We start from the raw sequence: 23,151 nt of genomic DNA on the forward strand, positions 1-23,151 counted from the left end.
TTGACTGAGCTGGCGGTGTATTTCAAATGTTATTCTTCTTTTTAACTCTTTAGGCGCGTTTCCATGGACAGTTTCGACCCCGCAAATAACCAGCTTTTCACCGTTTTCCGGTTATTTGCCGGGGATTTTTTTCCCTCCTGCTTCCTTCTGGAGTAAATGCGGAGTTTTTACCCAGAATTCATCACGCGAAACAAGTTCGTCAACTAGCTGGCCGGAGTGGTTATTTGCGACGTAGAAAAGTGTGTTGTGAACGCGGCTATTATCCGCATCCGGAATTATCTTCCGAATTTTCAGTTAAAGTAGAGACGAGGTAGAACGGGAAACTTAATATTTTGCAAACCATAAAAAATTGTAAAGTCGAGGTATCGCGTCCGCCATAAAACACCCCAGTAAAGTGTAATTCAGACATCGCCCGCACGTATCGTTCGCCAGATTAATGCAACATTCAAACAGCGGCCGCACATCACGTTCGCCACGTAAAGCGGACAGAGTAACGTTTTCCGAAAAAGGAGAAGCATTCATACTTTGCGGAACGCGAAAAAGTCATATGTCAGTCTCTCATCCAATAGAGAGAGCGAGCTCATCTCGTAGAGACCAATGCAATGCGACGCCCAACTCTACGGACCGTCAGAAATCTGGCTTCTCGTCCCGTCGACAGGTCCCGTACAATCGTGGCCGTCGCTACAATACGGCTTGCTGTCATGGCAACGCCGGTCGAAAACTGGTTTTAGGGAGAAAAGCATACGTCGGTGACGAATGTGCGGACGTAGTGTGAATGTTGCATAAGCTGACACAGACGTTTTCTGATAGGAGAGAAGCATTCATGTAGTGGGGACGCACGTAAAGCACATGGCAGTAGTCACCCAATAAAGAGATAGCGCGCTCATCTTGTGGAGACCAATAAATTGCGACTCACAACTGGACGAACGTCAAATATCTACCTTCTCGTCTCATTGATGGATTCCGTAAAAGATGGCTTGCTGTCATGACCGAAACTGTTTTTAGGGGAAAAAAAATTGTTGCGGACGATATCTGAATTACGCTTAACTGTATTTCTCGATTTCAGCAACAGAGTGGTGAGCCTGTGTCGACTTTTTTAAGAGTATTTGTGAATCAAAAAAGTTTTACGCATTCACTATAGCCATTTTCAGGGGGTAATTACAGCTTTATAGCAAAGTAAAGGGTAAGGGTGACTTTTTCCCGCTGTTTAAAACCTTTTACATTTTCATTTTCCTACATTTTTATTTTGCTAGAAAAGAATTGATTTTGATCTTTCATTTCGTTGCTCATACTATGATTTGCATTGATCTGCATTAATTTAGTTAATTTTGAATAATTTTTACTTATTATGACGTTTGGTGATGTTACCTCAAGTGGGGCATTTAAAATGATGAACTGGGGCGAATGGTAATGTGCCACAAAGCTGCCTTTTCTTCTTTTCTTTTCTTTTTTTTTTCTTTTCTTTTTTTTTTCTTTTTCTTTTTTTTTTTTTTTTTTTTTTTTTTTTTTGGCATTAAAAAGTTTTAATTTGCAGTTTTTGGTCATGATAAGTTTTGCGCAGCATCCGGACCTACATTAAGGGAGTCAGGTTTTATCTTTTATTTTCCGTTAACAAAATATTCCTTATAAAACTTCTGCTTTGATGGGACGTGATATCCCGACTTACTCTATATGAAACAGAATGCGCTGAAAACAAAGCTACACATTCCTTGAGCGCTGGTTTTATAAGTAGCAATATTTATGCATGAAAAAATATAACATAAAAAGAGAGAAAAGAAAAACATAAGAAAGTCAAAATGGTCCATTCCTCCCAACTACACTTTACATGGTTGTTTTTAATCTTCCAACAAGAAAACGCTTTTGGACCATTCCCCGAAAAATTCGTCGTTTTGTCCTGCAGGTGACAGCTCAAATTCTTCCCTAAATAATAATAACTTTAAAATGTAGACGATCGATAACAAAGCTGAGTTGCAATATGCTAGATTTATCTTTATGTTGACTGTCGGTTTCTACCTTAAGAGCACGTACTCTGTTTCATATTTACTCTATGATATTCGCTGGCAATATATAGGGTGATTCAAAAGTCAGGACCAACTTTAAAAATGAATAATTCGAAAATGAGTGAAGATAAAAATATGCGGTTTGCACTGAACGAATCGAAAGGAAGCCGGGTTTTGTGCGGCAACGAAACAAAAATAGTTCTGTTTTCGACCAACAGATGGCGCTGTAGCCTTTTATTTCTCCATAATTCTTATAATAAAGTTTAACAAACGGGTTTTCTCAACTATAGGCAGCATTTCGATGCATATTAGCTTCGACTATCATTACTGCTGCCGTTGTTCTTTTTATTTCGTTTGTTGCATTTCATGATTCTAGATCAGAAATCCGAAAGCGCCATCTTTTGATCGCCAACAGAACTATATTTGTTTCGTTGCCAGACATAACCCGGCTTCTTTTCTATCTGTTTAGTCCTCACCACATTTTTTTTTTTTTCTTTATTCGTTTTCGAATCACTCATTTTTAAAGTTGGTTAGAAAAGAAGCTGGGTTTTGTCTGGCAACGAAACAAATATAGTTCTGTTGGCTACCAAAGGATGACGCTTTCGAATTTCTGATCTAGAATCATGCAATGAACAAACGATATAAAATGGAGCAACGGCAGCAGTAACGATAGTCGAAGCTAATATGCCTCCAAATGCTGTCTATAGTTGAGAAAACTCGTTTAGTTAAACTTTATTATAAGAATTATGGAGAAATAGAAAACTACGAAAACGTCGAAAACAGAAATATTTTTGTTTCGTTGCCACACAAAACCTGGCTTCCTTTCGATTCGTTCAGTGCAAACTGCATCTTTTTATCTTTATTCGCTTTCGAATTATTCTGACTTTCGAATCGTCCGGTATCATCCCAAATAGAAACAGCTGAAAGTTTAAATATATAATCAATTTTAATACTCATGACAATCTTCTGCTTTTGTTATAGAAAAAAAAGAGCCGAAATCGTTCAGTGTCATTCGAAGAAGTGACGGACAACCTTCGAGCATTAGAAGACGCTTTATTCTTAGACGCTTTAGGTACACTTGCAGAAGATCCTTCAGCCGAAGGAGCCAAGAAAGCTAGGATCGAAGCCGACCTGAGTTCTGCTTACGACTTAGAGACGATGCGCAGTGCCCTCTTTCGCCTCAGAGAGACACTAGGAGGAAGGGGAGCTGCTCTGGAAGCAGAGGATGAGATGTATGCGACTCCCGCTAAAAAGAGAAGTAAGAAAACTCGTTTTAAATTGCTGAAGCACCATACATATTTTTTGTTGAAAACAAGTAGCACAAGCGGTATATTTATAGTAACATTCTTGCTTTTGCAATTTAAAATTATTATTTGTGTAAAGATAAAATGTTTTTAAAGTTGAACTTGACTCGAATGAAAGAGGGCCAGATACACCAATATCTACTGGAATTTCATTTTCATATATAACACTCGATAAACATATTTTCTTAAAAAATGTTCCCCTTACATATTATTTATTTGTAATTTAAACACGATCGATGTGTATTTATTTATTTCTTAAAAATGATAACTTTTTTTTTTTTCTGCGATAAAAATTTTTATTAAGAGGTTAAACTAAAAGCACTTACTAAAAAAATTATTTTGCAACTATTTTTAAGAAGAAAATTACTGTAAAATGAATTAACAAAAATAGTTTTAGATCAATGTAAAACTGTCAGATCCACGTCATCCATCTGATTTTTCCAAAATCATTGTTCACCAAGAAGCACCACGAGGAGTTGTGGTTGGATTTTGCGTCGTAAATAATGTCCCCCCCCCCCCCCTTTTTTTTCAATTTATGGGTTTGACCTTTATATCGTCTCTTCTAAAATGTGAATAATTGAAACGTATCGTATCTGCTAGCAACCATAGCTTGTTTTGAAAATTATTGCTGAGATGCACAAATGAAATCTTTTTTTCCTGCCTTTCCTTAATTTAGTATTACTGTTTTTCAGTTTCGAGAAATTATTTAAAAATATGTTAGTAAAAAGAATTTTTTGCTGTGTTATTCCTTTGTTCTGTTGCATGTTTCACACATTCCTGTAATATCTAAGCAGGAATTTCATCCAATATGTTTTTTTTAACATTGTTCTAATATTTTCTGAGTGAAGAAAATTTTCATCGCTCGATAAAATAAATTTTAAAATTTTTTAAACTTGCTGCAAATATTTTCCCAATTTCTGAATCTTCCTCTATCAATATCAAGCAAATATTATTTTGTCATAGAATTTGGCATTTCAAATCTTTTCACTCTTTGAGCCCCGCTAATAAGTTTAACCTTGATGTGAAATGACATTGCAAACATTACAGTGCAGTGATTGAACACTGTTTTGTAAATGAGGCTTTAATTTATGAACAGCGTACCCTGGAAGGTGAATGTGGAGAGATATTGAATCTTCATCAGTCATATTATAAAAGTTAACACCTTTTGTATAAACTTCAATCATTCTATTTGTGTTTCTTTTCAGAAAACTCACGCAAAAATTCTTTCAAATGAAAATCGCCATATTCTTTTGAATGCAATTTCAGTAAGCAGTATATTCTCTTTTTTTTTTCGGCTTACAAAACTTACTCTACAGAAATACTGTAGGTTTTTACACCACAGTTACCAGTTACCACATAACTGGCAATATTGACGAAATCTGCCTTCCAAAGGGTCAGTTTGGTACTTTCCACGTAACCCTTTTCCATTCACTGACCCATTCTAGACCTGTTTCTAAAAAAATCAATCTCTCATCTGAAATAAGCTTAAAAGGTTTCTATTGTCATCTAATGGTTCATAGCCTTTGTGAGGATTTTTCACATTCATAACGCTCCACCATTTGTTAATTATTTTGACCAACTCTATCGTTCTTTTATATGCAGAGTCATTTTACCTTTTGAAAGCTTGGTCATTTGGCACGTCAAAAACTTTTGAGTATAAACCTACATTTTGGCGCTCAACATTGCTTGGGTGTTAATGATATTACCGTCAAATTTCGAGCACACTTAATCACAGATCTTCTCTGTCTAGTTTTCTCAGATGAACTAAGGAAACATGATTAACCCCGCTATATACTCACATGAATATCAATATCCCGGGACTTAATTCTGTATTCATAACCCAGGAAAAATATGATTTAAAATAAAATGTCACAACTCGAAATGCCGAAACACGTGCGGTGAGTAATCAAGACAAGAGTGAAGAAAGAAATTTTCCCCCATTGCTTAGCTCAGGGGTCGAATGGCGGTGGTGACACTTGTTCCAGGCCCACTCAAAGAGAAATACACGGAAGCCCCGTTTCTGCACCCTGACCTGACACCTTAAGTATCAGTAGTAAGGTACAAATATCAGTAGCACAAAATACAGGGTGATCCAAAAGTCAGGGCCAACTTTAAAAATGAATATTCGAAAACGAATGAAGATAAAAAGATACGGTTAGCACCGAACAAATCGAAAAGAAGTCCGGTTTTGAGTGGAAATGAAACAAAAATAGTTCTGTTTTCGACCAACAGATGGCGCTATAGCTTTTTTTCTCAAAAATTCTTACAATACAGTTTAACTAAGCGAGTTTTCTCAACTATGAACAGCGTTTCGAGGCATATTAGCTTCGACTAGCATTACCTGCTGCCGTTGCTCCCTTCTATATCGTTTGTTGCATTGTATAATCCTAAATCAGAAATTCGACAGCGCCATCTGTTGGTCGCCAACAGAATTATTTTTGGTTTGGTGCCAGACAAAACCTGGCTTCTTTTCCATCCATTTAGTGCAAGCTGCATTTTTATATGTTTATTCATTTTCAAATTATTCTTTTTCAAAGTCGTTCCTGTCTTTTGGAGCACCCGGTACTTAGTTTTGTTTTCGCATAGTGTAGCTTAATTTTGTTGTAATTCGCGGTGCCCCGTTTCTAAGCCATTCGCAACACCGCTAGAAATACTAGACCGGTTAAAGTTGAGCGAATACATTATAAACGAAGCTATGACTGCGACCTTGAATGCAAAAAGCAGTTTCAGTACATTCCAGATTTTCAGAATCATCGAATTTGTTAGCAGCTTTTTTGAAAACTGGACTCTGGTTTTGATGAAACGGGAAACTTACCTGCAATGTAATTTTTTTTTTTTTTTTTCAAAGGTTCTCACAGACTGGACGAACGTTGTCCACCTTTGGAATTCCTGACCAGTCAATGTTCCGCTTTGGAAGATTTACTGCCCCGTGAATTGGATGGATTGAGGAATTCCGTGCTGCATTCGTGCAATTGGCATGAAGTCTGCTACACATGCGTGAGTTGGATTATCGATTTTAAACTTTGGTTATTTGTAATTAATGAGACTGATGTTGAATTTATCGCAGGATTAACATTGGAGTCGGAACATATCGCTTTCCTGCTGCATAAGTGGCACATTTTAAAAATGGGAAAAAACGTAATATATTATTGACTTAAAATTTTTAATCAAATGCTGTCTCTTGCCTCAAACTGTGCACAGAAGTATATTACATAACTTGTGTTTAGTGGCGTATAAATGATGTAATCAACAATTACAAGTCATTAAAATTTCATCATTTAGAAGAAAAAATTTCAAACTTGACTTCATCAGTTTAGAATGCAAAAACTAACCAGCGGGCCAAACATTCATAATAGCCGATTATCGAGTAATGCGCGTGTTTCAACAATGAAACTCGCGCCACGGCATGATAATTTGATAATATATTTTGGTAATGGTGAATTCCAGGAAAAAGGCGACATGACACTTGAATTTTAAAACTTAATATTCTGTCACTTGCCATATACCATTCTCTTCAGAAATAAATGAACTTCTTGAATCTTAACCTGTTTTTCCCAAATAGTTTGATAACTTCCAGAAAATCAAGGGCAGAATCAAGTTTTCTCTTTATTTTTACAGAGCAAAAAACCTCATTTTTGTTACATACTGTAATTTGAATAAACTTGTTTTCAGCATATAATATTTAGGTTAACTTTTACCTTTTGAAAGTCTAGTTAAACATTTTTGTAAGTAATTTTTAAAAAAATTTCCAACCATGAAATAGATCCATTACTAAAGTGACAATTTGATGTCCTTTCGTTAACAAAATATTACATCTCAGTTAGTTCACAAAGAACCTATTGGGTATAGAAACTAATGCTTTTTTTTATGCAAAGCAGAATTATGCCCCTCGTCAAGGAGGCATAGTTATAATTTTAATGGATATTTAATTTATATAGTTTTTAATGGTAACGGAAGGACAAGAAAAATGGTAACGGAAGGACATTTAACTATAAACTGATACAGGGTAAAATTTTAGAATGCTAGTATAAAACAAACTATTGTTTAGAATTAGTAGTCACATTTAAAACATATATAAGTAATATCTGTACAAAAATTATGTGAGCTTTTATTTTAAAAATAAACTTTTATTTGATTTTTTTTTTTTTTTTTTTTTTCAATGTTTCGTGATTTTATTTCTTCTATTAGTATGAGATGAAAATCATGAAAACTACACTTAAAAACTCATAAGCATGTGAAAATCATTTTGGTATGACATGCTTGTGATATGACAAGACAATTCAAGCAGAAACATATGCTTAAAAACTTTATATTGGAGTAATACAATACTGAAACTGCTTTCAGATTTGTTGCCTTAAGTCATAGGAAAGGACTGTTGAGAGCATTGATTTAACCATTAAACGCACTGCAAAGAGATCAGTAAGTTGTTGTTGTTGTGTGCCTGCTGGCTGGCAATTAGGGATGCACTGCTTCACTTTTCCAACTGTACCGTAATTTGGCGTGAAGTTCGACTTCTACAGAACACACACGCCATAAGGACCCATTTATAGGGTTGGCAACAATTCTCAACACAACAACACATTCACACAATTAATGGACAAGGACAGGAGAGAGAAAGTAAATGTCCGTGGCCGAGCCGGGATTCGAACCCGGACCTTCCTGTCGCAGTCAGACTTCTCTGACCACTAGACAAGACAAGCTGCAGTTATGGTATTGAATATAGCTAGTACTTAAACAAATGATCTTTGTGTTTGCTGAGAAAGAAGGTAAATGTTTTATGGATTATGATAAAATTATTGAGTATTTAAAGAATTCACAATTGGTAACAGATGGCTCTTGCATTAGATATGATTATTTCAGACTGCAGCATTACCTGAATAAATGTTTGAAAGTTGAAGTTTTCTAAGTTTAATTGTTTTGGACTTCTTGTCCTTCCGTTACCCTTAATAAATACATAATTTATGTGCTTAAAATAATTATTTTTTAAAACTAGAGGTGGAATTGTAATGACTGAACACTCCTGTATGTGCGGTAATTTTTATAGAAATTTCCTTTTTAACGTTTAGCTGAACTTTTAGGGAGAACATGATAGCGTGAAAATCATGTCGCAAAATTGTCCTTCGGTTACCGTTTCTTAAATTTGATTTTTAAAAAAAGTTACTAACAAAAAATTCTTGGTGTTGGCTTTTTAACAACTTACTATGATGTGTATAAAAGTCTATGCATCAGTTTTTGAAAAAAACATGCATTTTGTTATGCTCACAGACAGAAATACATCAATTTTTTGGTGAAACTGTCCTTTCGTTACCGCTGGAATTCATCTAATGTTTGACATGCAGGGAAAGGCTTCATTGTGACAAGGCTGAACTGGATTTGGTACCTTAACTGTTTTGCTGGTAAGACTGTGTCATTTCAGGGGAATGAAGAAACGAAAAAATGGTCAACAATGAACGCTACCTACTGGAGTTTAGGGTTAATCCACTGGAGTTAGAGTTTCAATTTCAACTATCAAAATATCACCTAACAAAATATCAGCATTATTTTTGAAAATGTGCCAGTATTTTTACGATATAATTTCCTCATCATGTAAATGGTTCCCCAAAAGCATCGTCGTTGTTCTTTATTTGAGGTTAAAGTAAAATTTAGGCAAATAGGGTAGACCGGGGCTGGTTGGCCAGTTAGGAGAAAACATTTAGAAATACTTATGATAAAACAATCTACGTACCGTGAATACAGGCTACTTTGGCCCTGGGGGGGGGGGGTTTCTTTTGTCTTAACTGAGGGATAAATACTAAGTTCTGTGTAAAACTTCAAGAAGCGGTATGTAAATTAATTTTAACTGTTTCCGCAAGTGTGCAATATCATGCACGCAGGGATGTATACTGCCGTGTGCATGTAAAGGGTAACAACTTTTTTTTCTTTTTTTTTTCTTTTTTCTTTTCTTTTCTTTTTTTTTCTTTTTTTTTTTTTTTTTTTTTTTTTTTTTTTTTTGCATTTTTGTCATTTATTGTGTGTTATCTTTATTGTACAAGCTCGCTTATTTGGTTTCCGCTGAAAAAAAGGAGCGAAAAAAACGTCTAATTCCAACCTTTTCTTGTTGTTTGTATTGAATGGACCACACAATATCTTGATGATGTACCACACAATCTGCTGAAATCAGTTTTCGAGATATTTTAAATATCTCGAAAACTGATTTCAGCAGATGCTGCCGTTTACCTGCACACGGCAGTATACCAAACAGCTCTCCACGGACCGTGTTATTAGTAGCTTTCACTCTGTGCTAACACGTATTTTTGTATCCTTTAAAAATATTACGCATGGAGACAGTTGTACACATGCTAAGAGTTTTTTAACCAATTTATAAACATTAATTAATACTTTATGCAATAGTACAGATGTACTTCTCCTTTCCATTAAAATTTTTATTTAAAAATTTCGCAATAACAACTGTTCTCCTAATCCCTTAACTACAACCTACTTTGGTCCAGCATCGAAATTTAAATAAGTCCGTCAGAGAAATTGGGAAAACAAAAGAAAACAAAAACTCAAAACATGAAAAGCACAATAAAACACAGGGAACTTTCATCAGCGGGATGAAGAAAGTGATAACAGCCTCGGTTCAGCTGGCCACAGAAACATGATTAACTGCGGAAGATGAAAGGGAACTGGAAGTAGTTAGTAGTCCCGAAGAAGTTGACACAGTTGCATCTATTTCTTAAAAATTTTGGAAAATCGGTTGCAAAGTTAAGGTAATTTTGCTGTCATAGAATGGAATGAGCTATCTAGGGAATCCATTCAACAGCTATGCAGAGATAGCTGTTGATGGGAGAGAAGAAGGAGCTACGTTTTAACGTTTCAATTTCGAAAAATGAACGTGGTAACTTTCCTGAACTTCTTCCCCTCCCTAACATTATCGAAGCTCATCTAAAATGCGTTTTTAAGACTACAAATTTAAAAAATTTCCGGAGGAAAAGCCGCTCAGCAACAGAGGTATAGAAATTTTTACGGAGGGATATTTGACGGGGGTTTCTATCGCATTTTAGAATGTCTCGTCCTTGGGGGTGCACTGTAGCATTTGAGGGGGTCTGCCATTGCATTTCGGGGAGGGGGGATTAATTTGACATCGTTTCCAGTCTCATTTTAGATCTCTCGTACTTGAGGGTACACTGCAGCATTTGAGGAGGCGCGCCATTGCCTTTGGGGGGACATCTCCGGCATATGTCCATGCTATTCTTGACGCGATTACTTAGCAGAATATTTGCTTAAAATATGCCTAATTTCTTCCAACGTATGCCCGATTTTCATAACAGCTACCATGATCTCAAGCAATCTTTAAACTTCATACAATCTTTTAATCATGGCCTTAACAGAAACTCCCAGAATAACACAAACATCAGCAAATCTTATTGGGATAGCGGGACCTTCATGAACTACTATTGATAAACTCCTAGTGTTTTTTGTCTTGTTCTAAACTGAGATATTATTCTTTATAAATTTGCATTTGCATGTTTTGTTCCGAATTTTATTTCTTTGTAGTGATGATCTGTCAGAGTTGTTTGAATTCCAAAATATAGACATGTGCGTATACAAAATTCAACACGCACTTTGGTTTAATCACACATTTTTTTCTCACATGGCAAGCGTTTACTCATTAACAAGCGTTTACTTATCAACAAGTAAAGGCCATTTTTTTTCTTCTTCTTTCTAAGGGTTCCGCATATGGGTTGAGCGTCGATGCTTGTGATTCAGGGTTCATTCAGCAGTCCCGCCCATTCTGCTTGGACGACGCCGAGTCAGGTCCGGAATGCGAGAATCCGGCCCCTCTGCTCCTGGTGCCTCTGAGGAGCAGGCGAGTCTTCTTCAAGCGAAGCAACCCTCAACTCTGTCTGGCTGATCCATGCCTACAAAATTACTTGCTAGACGGGGATGAACTGTGAAAAAGTTGTTCTATTGGTAAGATTTATCCTTTGTATAAGGCATCAGCTTTATACAGGGTGTTCCGCTTTAACCTGCAAGACCTCTATTTTCGAAACCGTTAGGCTTGATGCATACTTCCAATTGCAAAGTTGTTCAAAATCAGATGTGGAGTTAAGGTATTGAAAGTTTGAAGCAAAGATAAAAATGAGCCAAAAAATACAAAATTTAAGTTTTTATACGGGCCCTAGGTCCCCTGACTAATGTTTAGAGAAATGATCTCCATGGAAAACTATTATTGACCCAAAAAACTCTCTCTCTCTTGACACTTGTGCTACCAAAATTCAAGGAGATATTCCAGTTCAAAATTTTAAGGGACCATACTGAAGATGAGATTGGAACTTATCGCCTTTTCAGAAGAATAAGATTGTCAAAGTAAAAAAAAAAATGACAAATAAGAATAAATTTAAAAAAACAAGGTATTTATATTTTTCATTGCTATTGGAAAGTAAATACATCCGTGTGCCGTGTTACGCAAAAACACGCCTCAAAATCTCGGACAATTTGATAAACCAGTCTATACACATGTACAATTTTAAACACTTGTTAACCTCTGTATTTTCCCCCAAAAGGTGTTATTGACGGCGAGTGTAAAGTCGTGCTAGTCACAAAACGCTGCGGTCAAACTTTTTGTGCTGGAAATATTTTTCAACGGAGATTATTTCCCAAAATATGAGTTAGAAGGCCTAAGGCCCGTATAAAAAGTTAAATTTTGTATTTTTTAACTCCTTTATATTTTTCCTTCAAACTTTCCATATCGTAACTCTACATCTGATTTTGAACATTTTAGCAATTGGAAGTAAAAAAAAAATCACTTAATTCAAATCAATTGATTTAAATCAATGATTTTTTTTAATCACTTGTTTTAAATCATGATTTTAATCACGATTTAAATCAAGCTGATTTAAATCAGCGAACCCTGCTTTTTATGTTTTTTTTTTTTTTTTTTTTTCAATTTAATAAACCAAAACTGGAAATTATAAAAAAAAAAGCAGAAAAAAAATCAAAATTTTCAAAACATACAGTGGCTCCCAAAAGTGTTCGTACACTTTGACATTTTTTAGTAAAATCGAAATAACGCAAAACCGAATTCGAGTATGAAGTCCAATATTTTTTCACATCATTCCTATGTCATTCTAAATAAAACCCTGTACTTTTTTCAAAATATTGACGGATCTTCTTTTTGAAATAGAGCAAAAAACCAAGAGACAGAGAAATAATACGCCACAAAAGTCTTCGTACACTCAAATATTTTCGAATAAATTCATGACTAAAATTTATCATATGCCGTTTTTTTTTTATTATTTTTGCATTGTGTTGACCCTTAAAAGTAATTTGGCTTTAATTTTTTGTTTATTTATTCCTTAATATTGTAGTTATTACTTTAAAATGCCTGGTGTTTGTAAAAAACCACAAACACTATTCGAAATTTGAATTTTTTCCTCACAGTATCGGTAAATTGGTTTGAAATGTCTCTAAATTAGTTGATTTATTCCATTCTATAGTAAAGTGCTTGATAAAATGCTTTAAAGAAAAGAATCGGACCGAAAACAAGGCAAGAAAAGGTCAACCGGCGAAGTTGACTAAGCGTGATCGAAGATTTACAGTTACAAAATTTATGAAAAATACACATTTGATTGCTGTAAAGGTTTCTGCAGAGTTTAATGAAAATTTTTATACTTAATTTTCACCTAAAATTGTTCGCCAAGTTCTGTGCTTAGCTGGATTAAATGGGACCTCTTCCCGCAGAAATTTTCTTGGCCCAGCGAAAAACAGAAAGCTTTCGCTTTTGGTCGCAAAATCAATGATAAATAAGCTTAAAACGTTTTGGAATTACGTCTCACTTACAAATAGAAATGAAGTTAAGATTTTTGGTTAAATTGTTGTGTAATTGTAAATAGAAGAAAAAATTAGGGACTTAATCTTAAGAACATAGTTGGAGCAGTTAACCAGGACAGTGAATGTGTTCTTGTGTGAGGGTGTATATCAGCACCGAGACTTAATAGTTTGGAATTTTTTGATGAAATAATGAATCATGCTGTTCATTTAAATATTTTAAAAACGAATTTTAAACTCTTAGCCGAAAATTTGGTTATCGGAAACAACTTTGTCTTTTTATAAAGATAACGATAAGAAGCACACGGTTCTTAACGTTTGTGTCTAGTGCCTCAAAAATTGTCCTAAAGTTTAGAAAATACCCCTTCAACCTCCAGATTTGAACTTAATGTAACATATTTAGAGATATCTGCAGGCTAGATCACGAAAATACGGCTTTGAAACGAAAATAGAGCTAGAAACAGTAAGTCTCAAAGTGTGGATAAACACTTACTCAGAAATTACGCAAAAAAAAAAGAAAGAAAGAAAAAAATAATGAAATCTATTCCCAGACGTTTAAAAGGTGTTGTTGATACTGCATGATATTCTACTAAATAATAACTTAATAAAAAGTTAGATTATTCAATAATATATAGACATTTTTTAAAGTGTACGAAGACTTTTGTGAGATAAAATTTTCGGCACTTTTTGGTTTTTGATTTTTAAAAAATTAAGTTTTAATATTTTTTCAAAAAATGTCACGTAGTTTTGTTGAAAATTGATCATAGATCTCATAATTAAATACCTATTCCGAAATATTAATTCTAACCAATTTATAGAGTCCTATTTCATTGAAAGGTGGAAGTGTACGAACACTTTTGGGAGCCACTGTAGTTATTTTTTAATTTTGAACTAAAATTGATTGGAAAAACTTATCAACATGTTGAGAATATAAATTTTGGGGGGTAAATCTTAAAAATAACTTACGGTGGGACAATCATTTTGAGTTTGTCTCAAAAAAGATTTCTCGTAATTTAGGTTTAATTAACTTTGTGCCTAATTTCCTTCCTGCTGATGTTCTGTTTATTTTATACTTTTCTTTGATGTATTCAGATCTCAATTATGGTGTTATTGCTTGGGGCCAAACAACTGAAAATAATATAAATAGAATAAATATTTTATTAAAAAGATTTCACAGAATAATTAATAGAGATAATATTGTGGGTAACAGTAATAGAAGCTTTTTAAAGACCGTGGAACAAATTTATAAATACAATGTTGGTATTTTTATGCATGATTTAGTAACAAATGGTTTCAATTTAGAAATAGTAGCAATCCGTGAATTGGTTCATAATTACCCCACTAGAAACCGTGAAAACATTATACCTATTAACGCAAAAACAAATCTATTGTTTAATAGCATTAACTCCTACGGACCAAGATTGTGGAACACCTTACCCAATTGTTTAAAAACCATTAATGATCGAAATTTGTTTAAGAATAGGCTAAAAAATTTTATACTCAATTCTACTGCAGTCAATTTAGGATAAAGTAGCATATTCGTAATAGTATACCTCGGTTCCGTTATAAAATTAGACGTACTTTAATTGCATTACTTGTGTTGTGTTTATGTGTTCTTTGTATGATTATGCATTTATTTTTTGTTAATTTTACCTTATGTTATAAACTGGCTCTAAATTAAGCTCTTCTCTGAGTGGTGGGAGCTAGTCAGGCTATTGTATAGCCTTTACTCCCATCTACTCAATCAGGGATTTTCAAATAGACAGGGAGAAATATATTTCTGTTTGTAATTTCTCTTTTCTTTTTTTGTCTTTTATTTTATATGTGCAATGCATATTTGTAAAAAATATACATATTTCCCTGACTGAAATAAAATGAATTGAATTGAATTGAATTTGTTCTGTATCTGTTTACAAAACATTATTTAGCCCAAGCGGTAACTTTTAGTTTATGTATTCATTGTTTAGATATTAGTAAATCAAGTGTTTTAATTAAACAAACCATACTTGCTTAAAGAAATTATTACCAAGTGCTTGTGACGCTCAAAATATGTACTTTATGGTAGATAATCTAAGGACTAATTTATGTCCATGTTTTTCTTCGGGGAAAGTTATTAACCAGCCCGAGCAAAATTTCTACTTTTGTTTTCTCTTTAAAAAAAAAAAAAAAATTGCTGCCACTAAACGTCCTATGGGTTTTAGTTTTTTTTTTTTTTTTTTTTTGCTCCCTCCCTCCTTTTTAATCCCAATCGCAGCCACTGATATGCAGAACTTCGATAGAAAAAATAGTTCTGGTCGGTTGCAGCACTGGCATTTTAGTGGGGGAATGTGGGGCAAAGTGAAATACATTGTTAAGATAACAGGAAATATCCCATGTTGTTTAGCACATATAAACAGATTTTAAACTTTTTTTTTATAATTTCCAGTTTTGGTTTTGTAATGTATCCTATTTTCCCCCTCTTGACCTTGACTCTTCTGTATGGAAAACAGAAACTGATTTAGTTTATAACAGATTAACTGTCAGTGATTTGTAAATTAATGATGATCTGTGGTTCGTCTCAAGACTTTGAGGCGCCAAGACAGAGATTCGTGAGATCTTTGTCTTTGGTGGAACTCGCGAGCTCACAGAAAAAAATCCATATTTTGTAGTGTAAAAAAAAAATTATAAAGTGTGTTGTGGTCTTAGTAAAAGGTAGTTTTGTCTGTGATTTTGGTGTGTTTTTTGTTCAGCCATAGAGGTGGAAGACCTACGTCATTCACCAAGATGTCACGGCCAAAATAATCTTTCATCACGATATCGCAATTTATTAAGTTGAAAAAAAAAATCATAAAAAGCAGGGTTCGCTGATTTAAATCAGCTTGATTTAAATCGTGATTAAAATCATGATTTAAAACAAGTGATTTAAAAAATATCATTGATTTAAATCAATTGATTTGAATTAAGTGATTTTTTTAACAAAATCATTAATTAAAATCAGTTCATTTTCCTTTTATGAATTAATTTTGCATTTTTAGAATGTATTGCTCTATATTTAACTGCACTGCATTATGCTATCTTAACTTCAAGAGGCAAAACTACATAGATCCCTCTTTCTGTGTGTGTGACAGATTTTCATTCTATTGCTTTTACTCTAAAATTACAGATTAGAGCAACATAAAAATTTAGAGTTTTTCTTATACACGACTAATATAGTTCAGAAAAGTAATTGTTCAACATATTATTTTACTCTAAAAACGTACATGAAATGAAAACCTTATTTTTAAGCAAAGCATAAAACTAAATCACATGTTATCTCAGCATTAAAACGTATTTATAAATCATAAAATGTTATTGAATAGTTAGAGAACTTATCTTAATTTTAAAAATAAGTTGAATGGATTCATCTATTGTAGGAAATATATTATGTTTATAAATGTAAAGTAATTAATATCTAGAACTTTTTGAATATTAAAAAAGAAACCTGATTTAAATCAAAAAAAAATCAAATTTATATAAAAAAAATCCGACTTTTTGGATTTTTTAAATTAAATAAAAAAAAATCACGAACCCTGATAAAAAAGCGGGCGGCGTTCCCCCCCCCCCCCTCTTCCCTCCCCTAGTTGCCGCCACTGCTGCATATCATTGTTTTTGCTCACTTTTTCATTGGGTTTTTAATCTTTGCAGGATCATTGAAAAAGAAACCTGATTTAAATTTAAAAAAAAATCAAATTTGTATCCAAAAAATCCGACTTTTTTGATTTTTTAAAATAAATCAAAAAAAAATCACGAACCCTGATAAAAAAGCGGGCTGCGTTTTCCCCCTTCCCTCCCCTAGTTGCCGCCACCGCTGCATATCATTGCTTTTCCTCACTTTTTCATTGGGTTTTTAATCTTTGCAGGATCATTAAAAAAAACCTGATTTAAATCAAAAAAATCAAATTTATATCCAAAAAATCCGACTTTTTTGATTTTTTAAAATAAATCAAAAAAAATCACGAACCCTGATAAAAAAAAAAAAGCGGGCTGCATTTCCCCCCCTTCCCTCCCCTAGTTGCCGCCACTGCTGCATATCATTGTTTTTGCTCACTTTTTCATTGGGTTTTTAATCTTTGCAGGATCATTGAAAAAGAAACTGTTAGCTTTAAAAGCTATGTGCAGTATTTTTCCGTGGATCTTACGTCTAATAAGTAATACACATGAACCAATTTTTTGAGTCAAGAGACGACATCTATTTTATTTCAACATATATATAAAAAGGTAATTTACATAAAATTTAAATAAAGAGTAAAATAGTGTTGCCACTCTTTGGCTATATAACAAATGTAAATTAAATTAGGATGGAGCTGTGAAAATAGTTAGTGGTCTAACATATCCCCCTCATTTTCACAGATCCATACAAGAAAATGATAATTTTTAAACACCAAAACAAAACACTCTTTTACAGAAGTCCATTAACTGTTGCACAGTTAAACATTTAGTCAAGCAATCAGCTAAATTGTTCTTTCCATTAACATGAATTAACTCAAATTTTCCATCTTTTAAATTTTCTTTAACGAAAAAATATTTAATGTCTATATGTTTAGTTCTTTTATTTTCCACAAAATTCTTAGAAAAATAAATAGCACTTTTGCTATCGCAATAAACTGTCGGCTTTTGAAAAATAACTCCTAAATTTCTACAATCTTTTAAGATTCGTGAAAGCCAGATTATTTCTTTTACTACATCTGAAATAGCAATAAATTCAGATTCCATGCTGGAAAGAGCAACTGTGGCTTGTTTTGACGATAACCAAGATATTGGAACTCCGTCTAACGTAACTAAAAACCCACTTACTGATTTTCGATCATCTCGATCTGAAGACCAACTTGCATCTACGTATGCTTCAACATTAGAATTACTAGCTTTAGATAAGTCCAAGCAATACTCTTTAGTATTTATAACATAATTTAAAACTTGACACAACATTTTCCAGTGAATTTTGGAAGGAGAATTACAATACTTAGATAGTAAAGATACATGAAACATAATATCAGGCCTAGTTCTCGTGGCTAAAAACAAAAGACTACCAACTAAAGATCTATAAGGCACATTTTGAATTTCTTCCCCCTCTGCACATTTTTGTACAATTACACCGGGGTTTAACGGAACTTTTACATTTTCCTTTCGAAACTGATTGAAAACAGAATCTAACTTTTCAATGTAAGATTTCTGATGAATCAGTAAGTGACCATCATCCATACATTCGAATTCAACCCCTAAGAATTTTGAAATTGCCCCTAAATTTTTTATATCAAACTTTGATTTTATTAAATCAATTGCACGATTCAATAAATCGTTATTTAAAGCAAATACTGCTAAATCATCGACATACAACAAAATTATAACTTTCCAATTTAAATGAAAAACACAATTACAACTCGACAGCTTTTCGAAATGTAATTCCGAAAATACTCTATTTAATTCATGAAACCACTCGCGCTCTGATTGATGTAGGCCATACAACGCCTTTTTAAGTTTCATAACATGATTTTCTTTACCCCTCGTTACAAAACCTTTTGGTTGTTCCAAATATATGGTTTCTGTTAAATTTCCGTACAGATACGCACATTTAATGTCCAGATGAGCATGTCTCCAACTTTTTAAGGCGACCAGAATTGTAAAGAAAAATCTAACTAATGTAAAGCTAATTACTGGCGAAAAAGTATCAAAAAAATTTATTCCTTCTGTTTGCCTAAAACCGAGTGCAACCAACCTTGAACGATATATCCTAATTGATTTATTAGTATCTGTTTTTAAATTGTACACCCATTTACAACCCAAAACTTTTGTGGCTTCCTTTCTCGGAACCAACTCGTAAACACCGCGAGATTTTAACATATTTATCTCTTCAATCATAGCTTTGAGCCATTCATTTCTTTCTGAACAGTTTTGAGATTCTTCAAATGTTAAAGGAATTTTAACTTCCGCACAATGAATTTCAACCTCGCTATCACTCGAATGTTCAGCATTATCACTACTAAGAATTTCTTCATTTAAATCTTTCTTTGAAAAATCAAAATCTTTGGAATTAAAGGGAATGTCATTATTTTTGCAATAATTTTCGACTTCTTTTAGACTTCTAAGTCGAATTTTAGGCTCAGGATAGTAATAAATGTCTTTTCGACCTTCAGATTTACCTCTATTTCTAGTTTTTACTTTCCTTTCCCAGTTTATTCTTTTTATCCCACTAGTTTCACCTTTATCTGGAATATCCAAGGAAATTTGAGTTTCCTCATCCGAGAAATCACTTTCTGAATTTAAAATTGACGCCGTAATAACAGTTTCTTTTCGCTTAGATTCAGTTTCATATCTATGTTTACTTTCGTCGAATTTTACATGCTTAGTTTCAAATACATTTCGCGTACCTGGTTCCCATATCCTATATCCATATGTTTTTACTGCATAACCTACCAATATACCGATTCCAGCATTTGGTTCGAATTTACTTCGTCGTTCTTTTGGAATATGGTAATACGCGGTACTTCCTATAGTTTTCAAGTGTCTTACCGAGAACTTTTTATTGCCCCAAATGTTTAGTGGTGCTACATTTCCTAAACTTTTATGCGGAAACCTATTTTTCAAATAGTTTTGCGTATGAGCTAATTCAGCCCACAATGATTTTGGTAAATTAGTTTCACTTAACACTGCTCTAACACCTTCAATAATTGACCTGTTCAGACGTTCCGCTGTCCCGTTCATTTCTGCGGAATAAATATTAGTACGTTCAATTTTAATACCTTCAGACTTTAAATGATCTTCAAAATATTTAGCACAAAACTCAAGCCCATTATCAGTTCTAATGCGCTTAATCCTTTTGTCAAACTGTCTTTCCGCTTCTGCTTGAAATATTTTAAAATATTTAAACGCTTCATTTTTATGCTTAAGGAAATAAATATTGGCATATCGAGAATAATCATCTACAATACTTAAAAAATAACGCGAACCTGCTAAAGATTTTACCGCAGTTGGGCCAAATAAATCTAAATGAAGTAGTTCCAAAACACTATTAGTAGTAATTTTATTTATACTTTTAAAACTAGCTCTAGTGGACTTTGAAATTTGACAAGTGTCACAAATTTCAATCTTACCACTTAAGTTTTCTAAACCGTAAACATTTTCAGATTTACTGAAGCTCTTTAAAGCTTGAGCATTTTGATGCCCATATCTCTTATGCATTAACATAATTGAGTTTTTCTCAGTAATACAAATTTCAGAAGTTTTTACACTTGAATTTGCTTTTAAAATGTAAAAATTATTTACCAAAGGTGCTTCTACGAAAAATTGACCGTTCGGTTTTCTTATTACAGCTTTACTGTTTTTAATTTTTAATGAAAAACCAGCTTTGTCAATTAATCTACCAGAAATCAAGTTTCGCGACATATTTGGAGTGTACATTACATTTTTCAGTAAAAGAGTTTTATTACCTGACTTTTGTATAATCTCCAAAGAGATGTCCCCCGAACCACAAATATTTGTTGTTCCTTCCGCAATTACAGCTTTTGAGTTAGGAAAACTTTTAAAGTCTTGAAATAGTTCTAAATCAGCACAGAAATGTTCTGTTGCGGCAGAATCTACCGCGAATTCAACAGTTTTTGTATTTGCTGTCATTGCTCCGGCGAGAAAAGAACTTGCATCTCCGTCCTTCTTTCGGAAATTGGAATTTTGGACTTTCTTTAGTTTTCCGCGATTTTCCGTAACCATATCTTGTTGACCTTTACGTTGTTCACAATTCCAGTTGTTGTAGTTAGAATTATTTTTCCTTTTCGGACAGTTCCTAGAGTAGTGCCCTTCTTCTCCGCAAGCGAAACACACATTTTTTCTGTGTCTGTCGAAAACAAATGCAGTTTGCGGGAATGTTGAAGTTTCTTTTGGATTCTCCCTATGCTGAAGTCTATCAAATTCAGATATTAAGGCTTTTCGCACATTTTCAGAGGTAAAACTTTCATCACTCAGTTGATACAGTTGAATTACAACATTGTCATACTTCGGAGGTAAATTACACAGCATCTGATACGCTATTTCGTCATCTTCCACTTTTCTTCCGGCAGATTCCAAGTCTTTTGCAGCTCGAAAAATGCGGCCGATAAAAACAGAAATATTTTCGTCTTCTTTTAAATTTAATTTCGTGAATTCCGAACGCAAAGCGGCAATTCTAGCTCGAGTTGTAGGTTCGAACACTTTGCATAACGAGTCCCATGCTTCTTTTGCACTAGTCGAGTCTATGACCAAATTTTTCAGTTCCTCGTCCACAAGCAGGCAAATTGTTGACATTGCTTTAGAATCGCGTCTTTTCCAAGATTTAGTTTCTTTTTCGTCAGCACCTTTTGCCAGAGTCTCCGTACCGTCTACTACGCTAAACACATCATAGTTCGTTAATAACATCTTAACATTGAACTTCCAACTTTTATAGTTGTCTCTGTTTAGCTTCTGAAACTTAAATACGCCACTTTCCTCAGCGTGCGCCATTGTTACCCAGTAATGGATAGAAGTTATTTCTCACTGCGCTATTTCCAAACTCAAACATTTTAGGTTTAAACAACACTCTGCTGCCATTTTGTTAGCTTTAAAAGCTATGTGCAGTATTTTTCCGTGGATCTTACGTCTAATAAGTAATACACATGAACCAATTTTTTGAGTCAAGAGACGACATCTATTTTATTTCAACATATATATAAAAAGGTAATTTACATAAAATTTAAATAAAGAGTAAAATAGTGTTGCCACTCTTTGGCTATATAACAAATGTAAATTAAATTAGGATGGAGCTGTGAAAATAGTTAGTGGTCTAACAGAAACCTGATTTAAATCAAAAAAATCAAATTTATATCCAAAAAATCCGACTTTTTTGATTTTTTAAAATAAATCAAAAAAAAAAATCACGAACCCTGATAAAAAAAAAAAAAAAAAGCGGGCTGCGTTTTCCCCCCTTCCCTCCCCTAGTTGCCGCCACTGCTGCATATCATTGCTGTTGCTCACTTTTTCATTGGGTTTTTAATCTTTGCAGGATCATTAAAAAAGAAACCTGATTTAAATCAAAAAAATCAAATTTATATCCAAAAAATCCGACTTTTTTGATTTTTTAAAATAAATAAAATTAAAAAAAAATCACGAACCCTGATAAAAAAAAGCGGGCTGCGTTTTCCCCCCTTCCCTCCCCTAGTTGCCGCCACCGCTGCATATCATTGCTTTTGCTCACTTTTTCATTGGGTTTTTAATCTTTTGCAGGATCACTTTCTCTCTCTTGGTCCACCTCAAGCAGGCGGTGGCCGTACACCCGCGGGCTTTCACCGCGACAGGATGGAGTGCCACGATGCCATCTCGTGCCACGGTGCAACACTTCTCTTTCGTTGTAACTTCTGCGGTGGCACAGACTGTTCCTTTTCGTCACGTACGACCATGCCACCTCGTTCCTTTGTCTGTTGTCGATGTTGTTTCCTGCGTCTTGAGTTCACGAGTTTCGTCCGTAGTTTTGCTTCTCACGGAATGATGTGGGTGCGGATGGTGTTGGGGGGACTGTTGTTTGTTGTCTGTACTGAATTCTGGTCAATAAATGTTGATGATTTAAGTTCATGCATTTCGTTGCTCGTACTTCTTTACTAATAATAAAGCTGAAAGTCTCTCTGTCCGGAAGACGTCTGGATGTCTGCAGGATGTCTGTGACGCGCATAGCGCCTAGACCGTTCGGTCAATTTTCATGAAATTTGGCACAAAGTTAGTTTGTAGCAAGGGGGTGTGCACCTCGAAGCGATTTTTCGAAAATTCGATTTTGTTCTTTTTCTATTCCAATTTTAAGAACAAAATTATCATAAGATGGAAGAGTACATTACGAAATTATCATAACGTGGAACCGTTACATGGACACAAGCCAATTGGCGAGATACGAAATTATCATAACGTGGAACTGTAACATGGGTACAAACCAATTGGCGAGAAAATTCACCATACATTATTTGTAAATATACAGGCGAACCAAAAAACCTTTTAATTTTTCTATTACGGGAAAAGCCGTGCGGGTACCA

At 34.1% G+C, this 23,151-nt stretch overlaps 1 protein-coding gene across 1 annotated transcript in view; it reads left to right on the plus strand.

Moving 5' to 3' along the window:
- LOC129216913 (uncharacterized) overlaps positions 1-22,698 on the plus strand; it is a 58,094-nt gene extending 35,396 nt beyond the window's left edge. The window contains exons 5-8 of the mRNA XM_054851131.1: positions 2,982-3,258; positions 6,153-6,301; positions 11,014-11,257; positions 22,358-22,698. Of these exons, the coding sequence (XP_054707106.1) occupies positions 2,982-3,258; positions 6,153-6,301; positions 11,014-11,241 (654 nt within the window). The 3' untranslated portion in view covers positions 11,242-11,257; positions 22,358-22,698. The remainder of the gene's footprint in view (positions 1-2,981; positions 3,259-6,152; positions 6,302-11,013; positions 11,258-22,357) is intronic.
- The last annotated feature ends 453 nt before the right edge of the window (positions 22,699-23,151 follow it).

This window comes from Uloborus diversus, chromosome 2, assembly GCF_026930045.1.
Source record: "Uloborus diversus isolate 005 chromosome 2, Udiv.v.3.1, whole genome shotgun sequence".
Lineage (NCBI taxonomy): Eukaryota > Metazoa > Arthropoda > Arachnida > Araneae > Uloboridae > Uloborus > Uloborus diversus.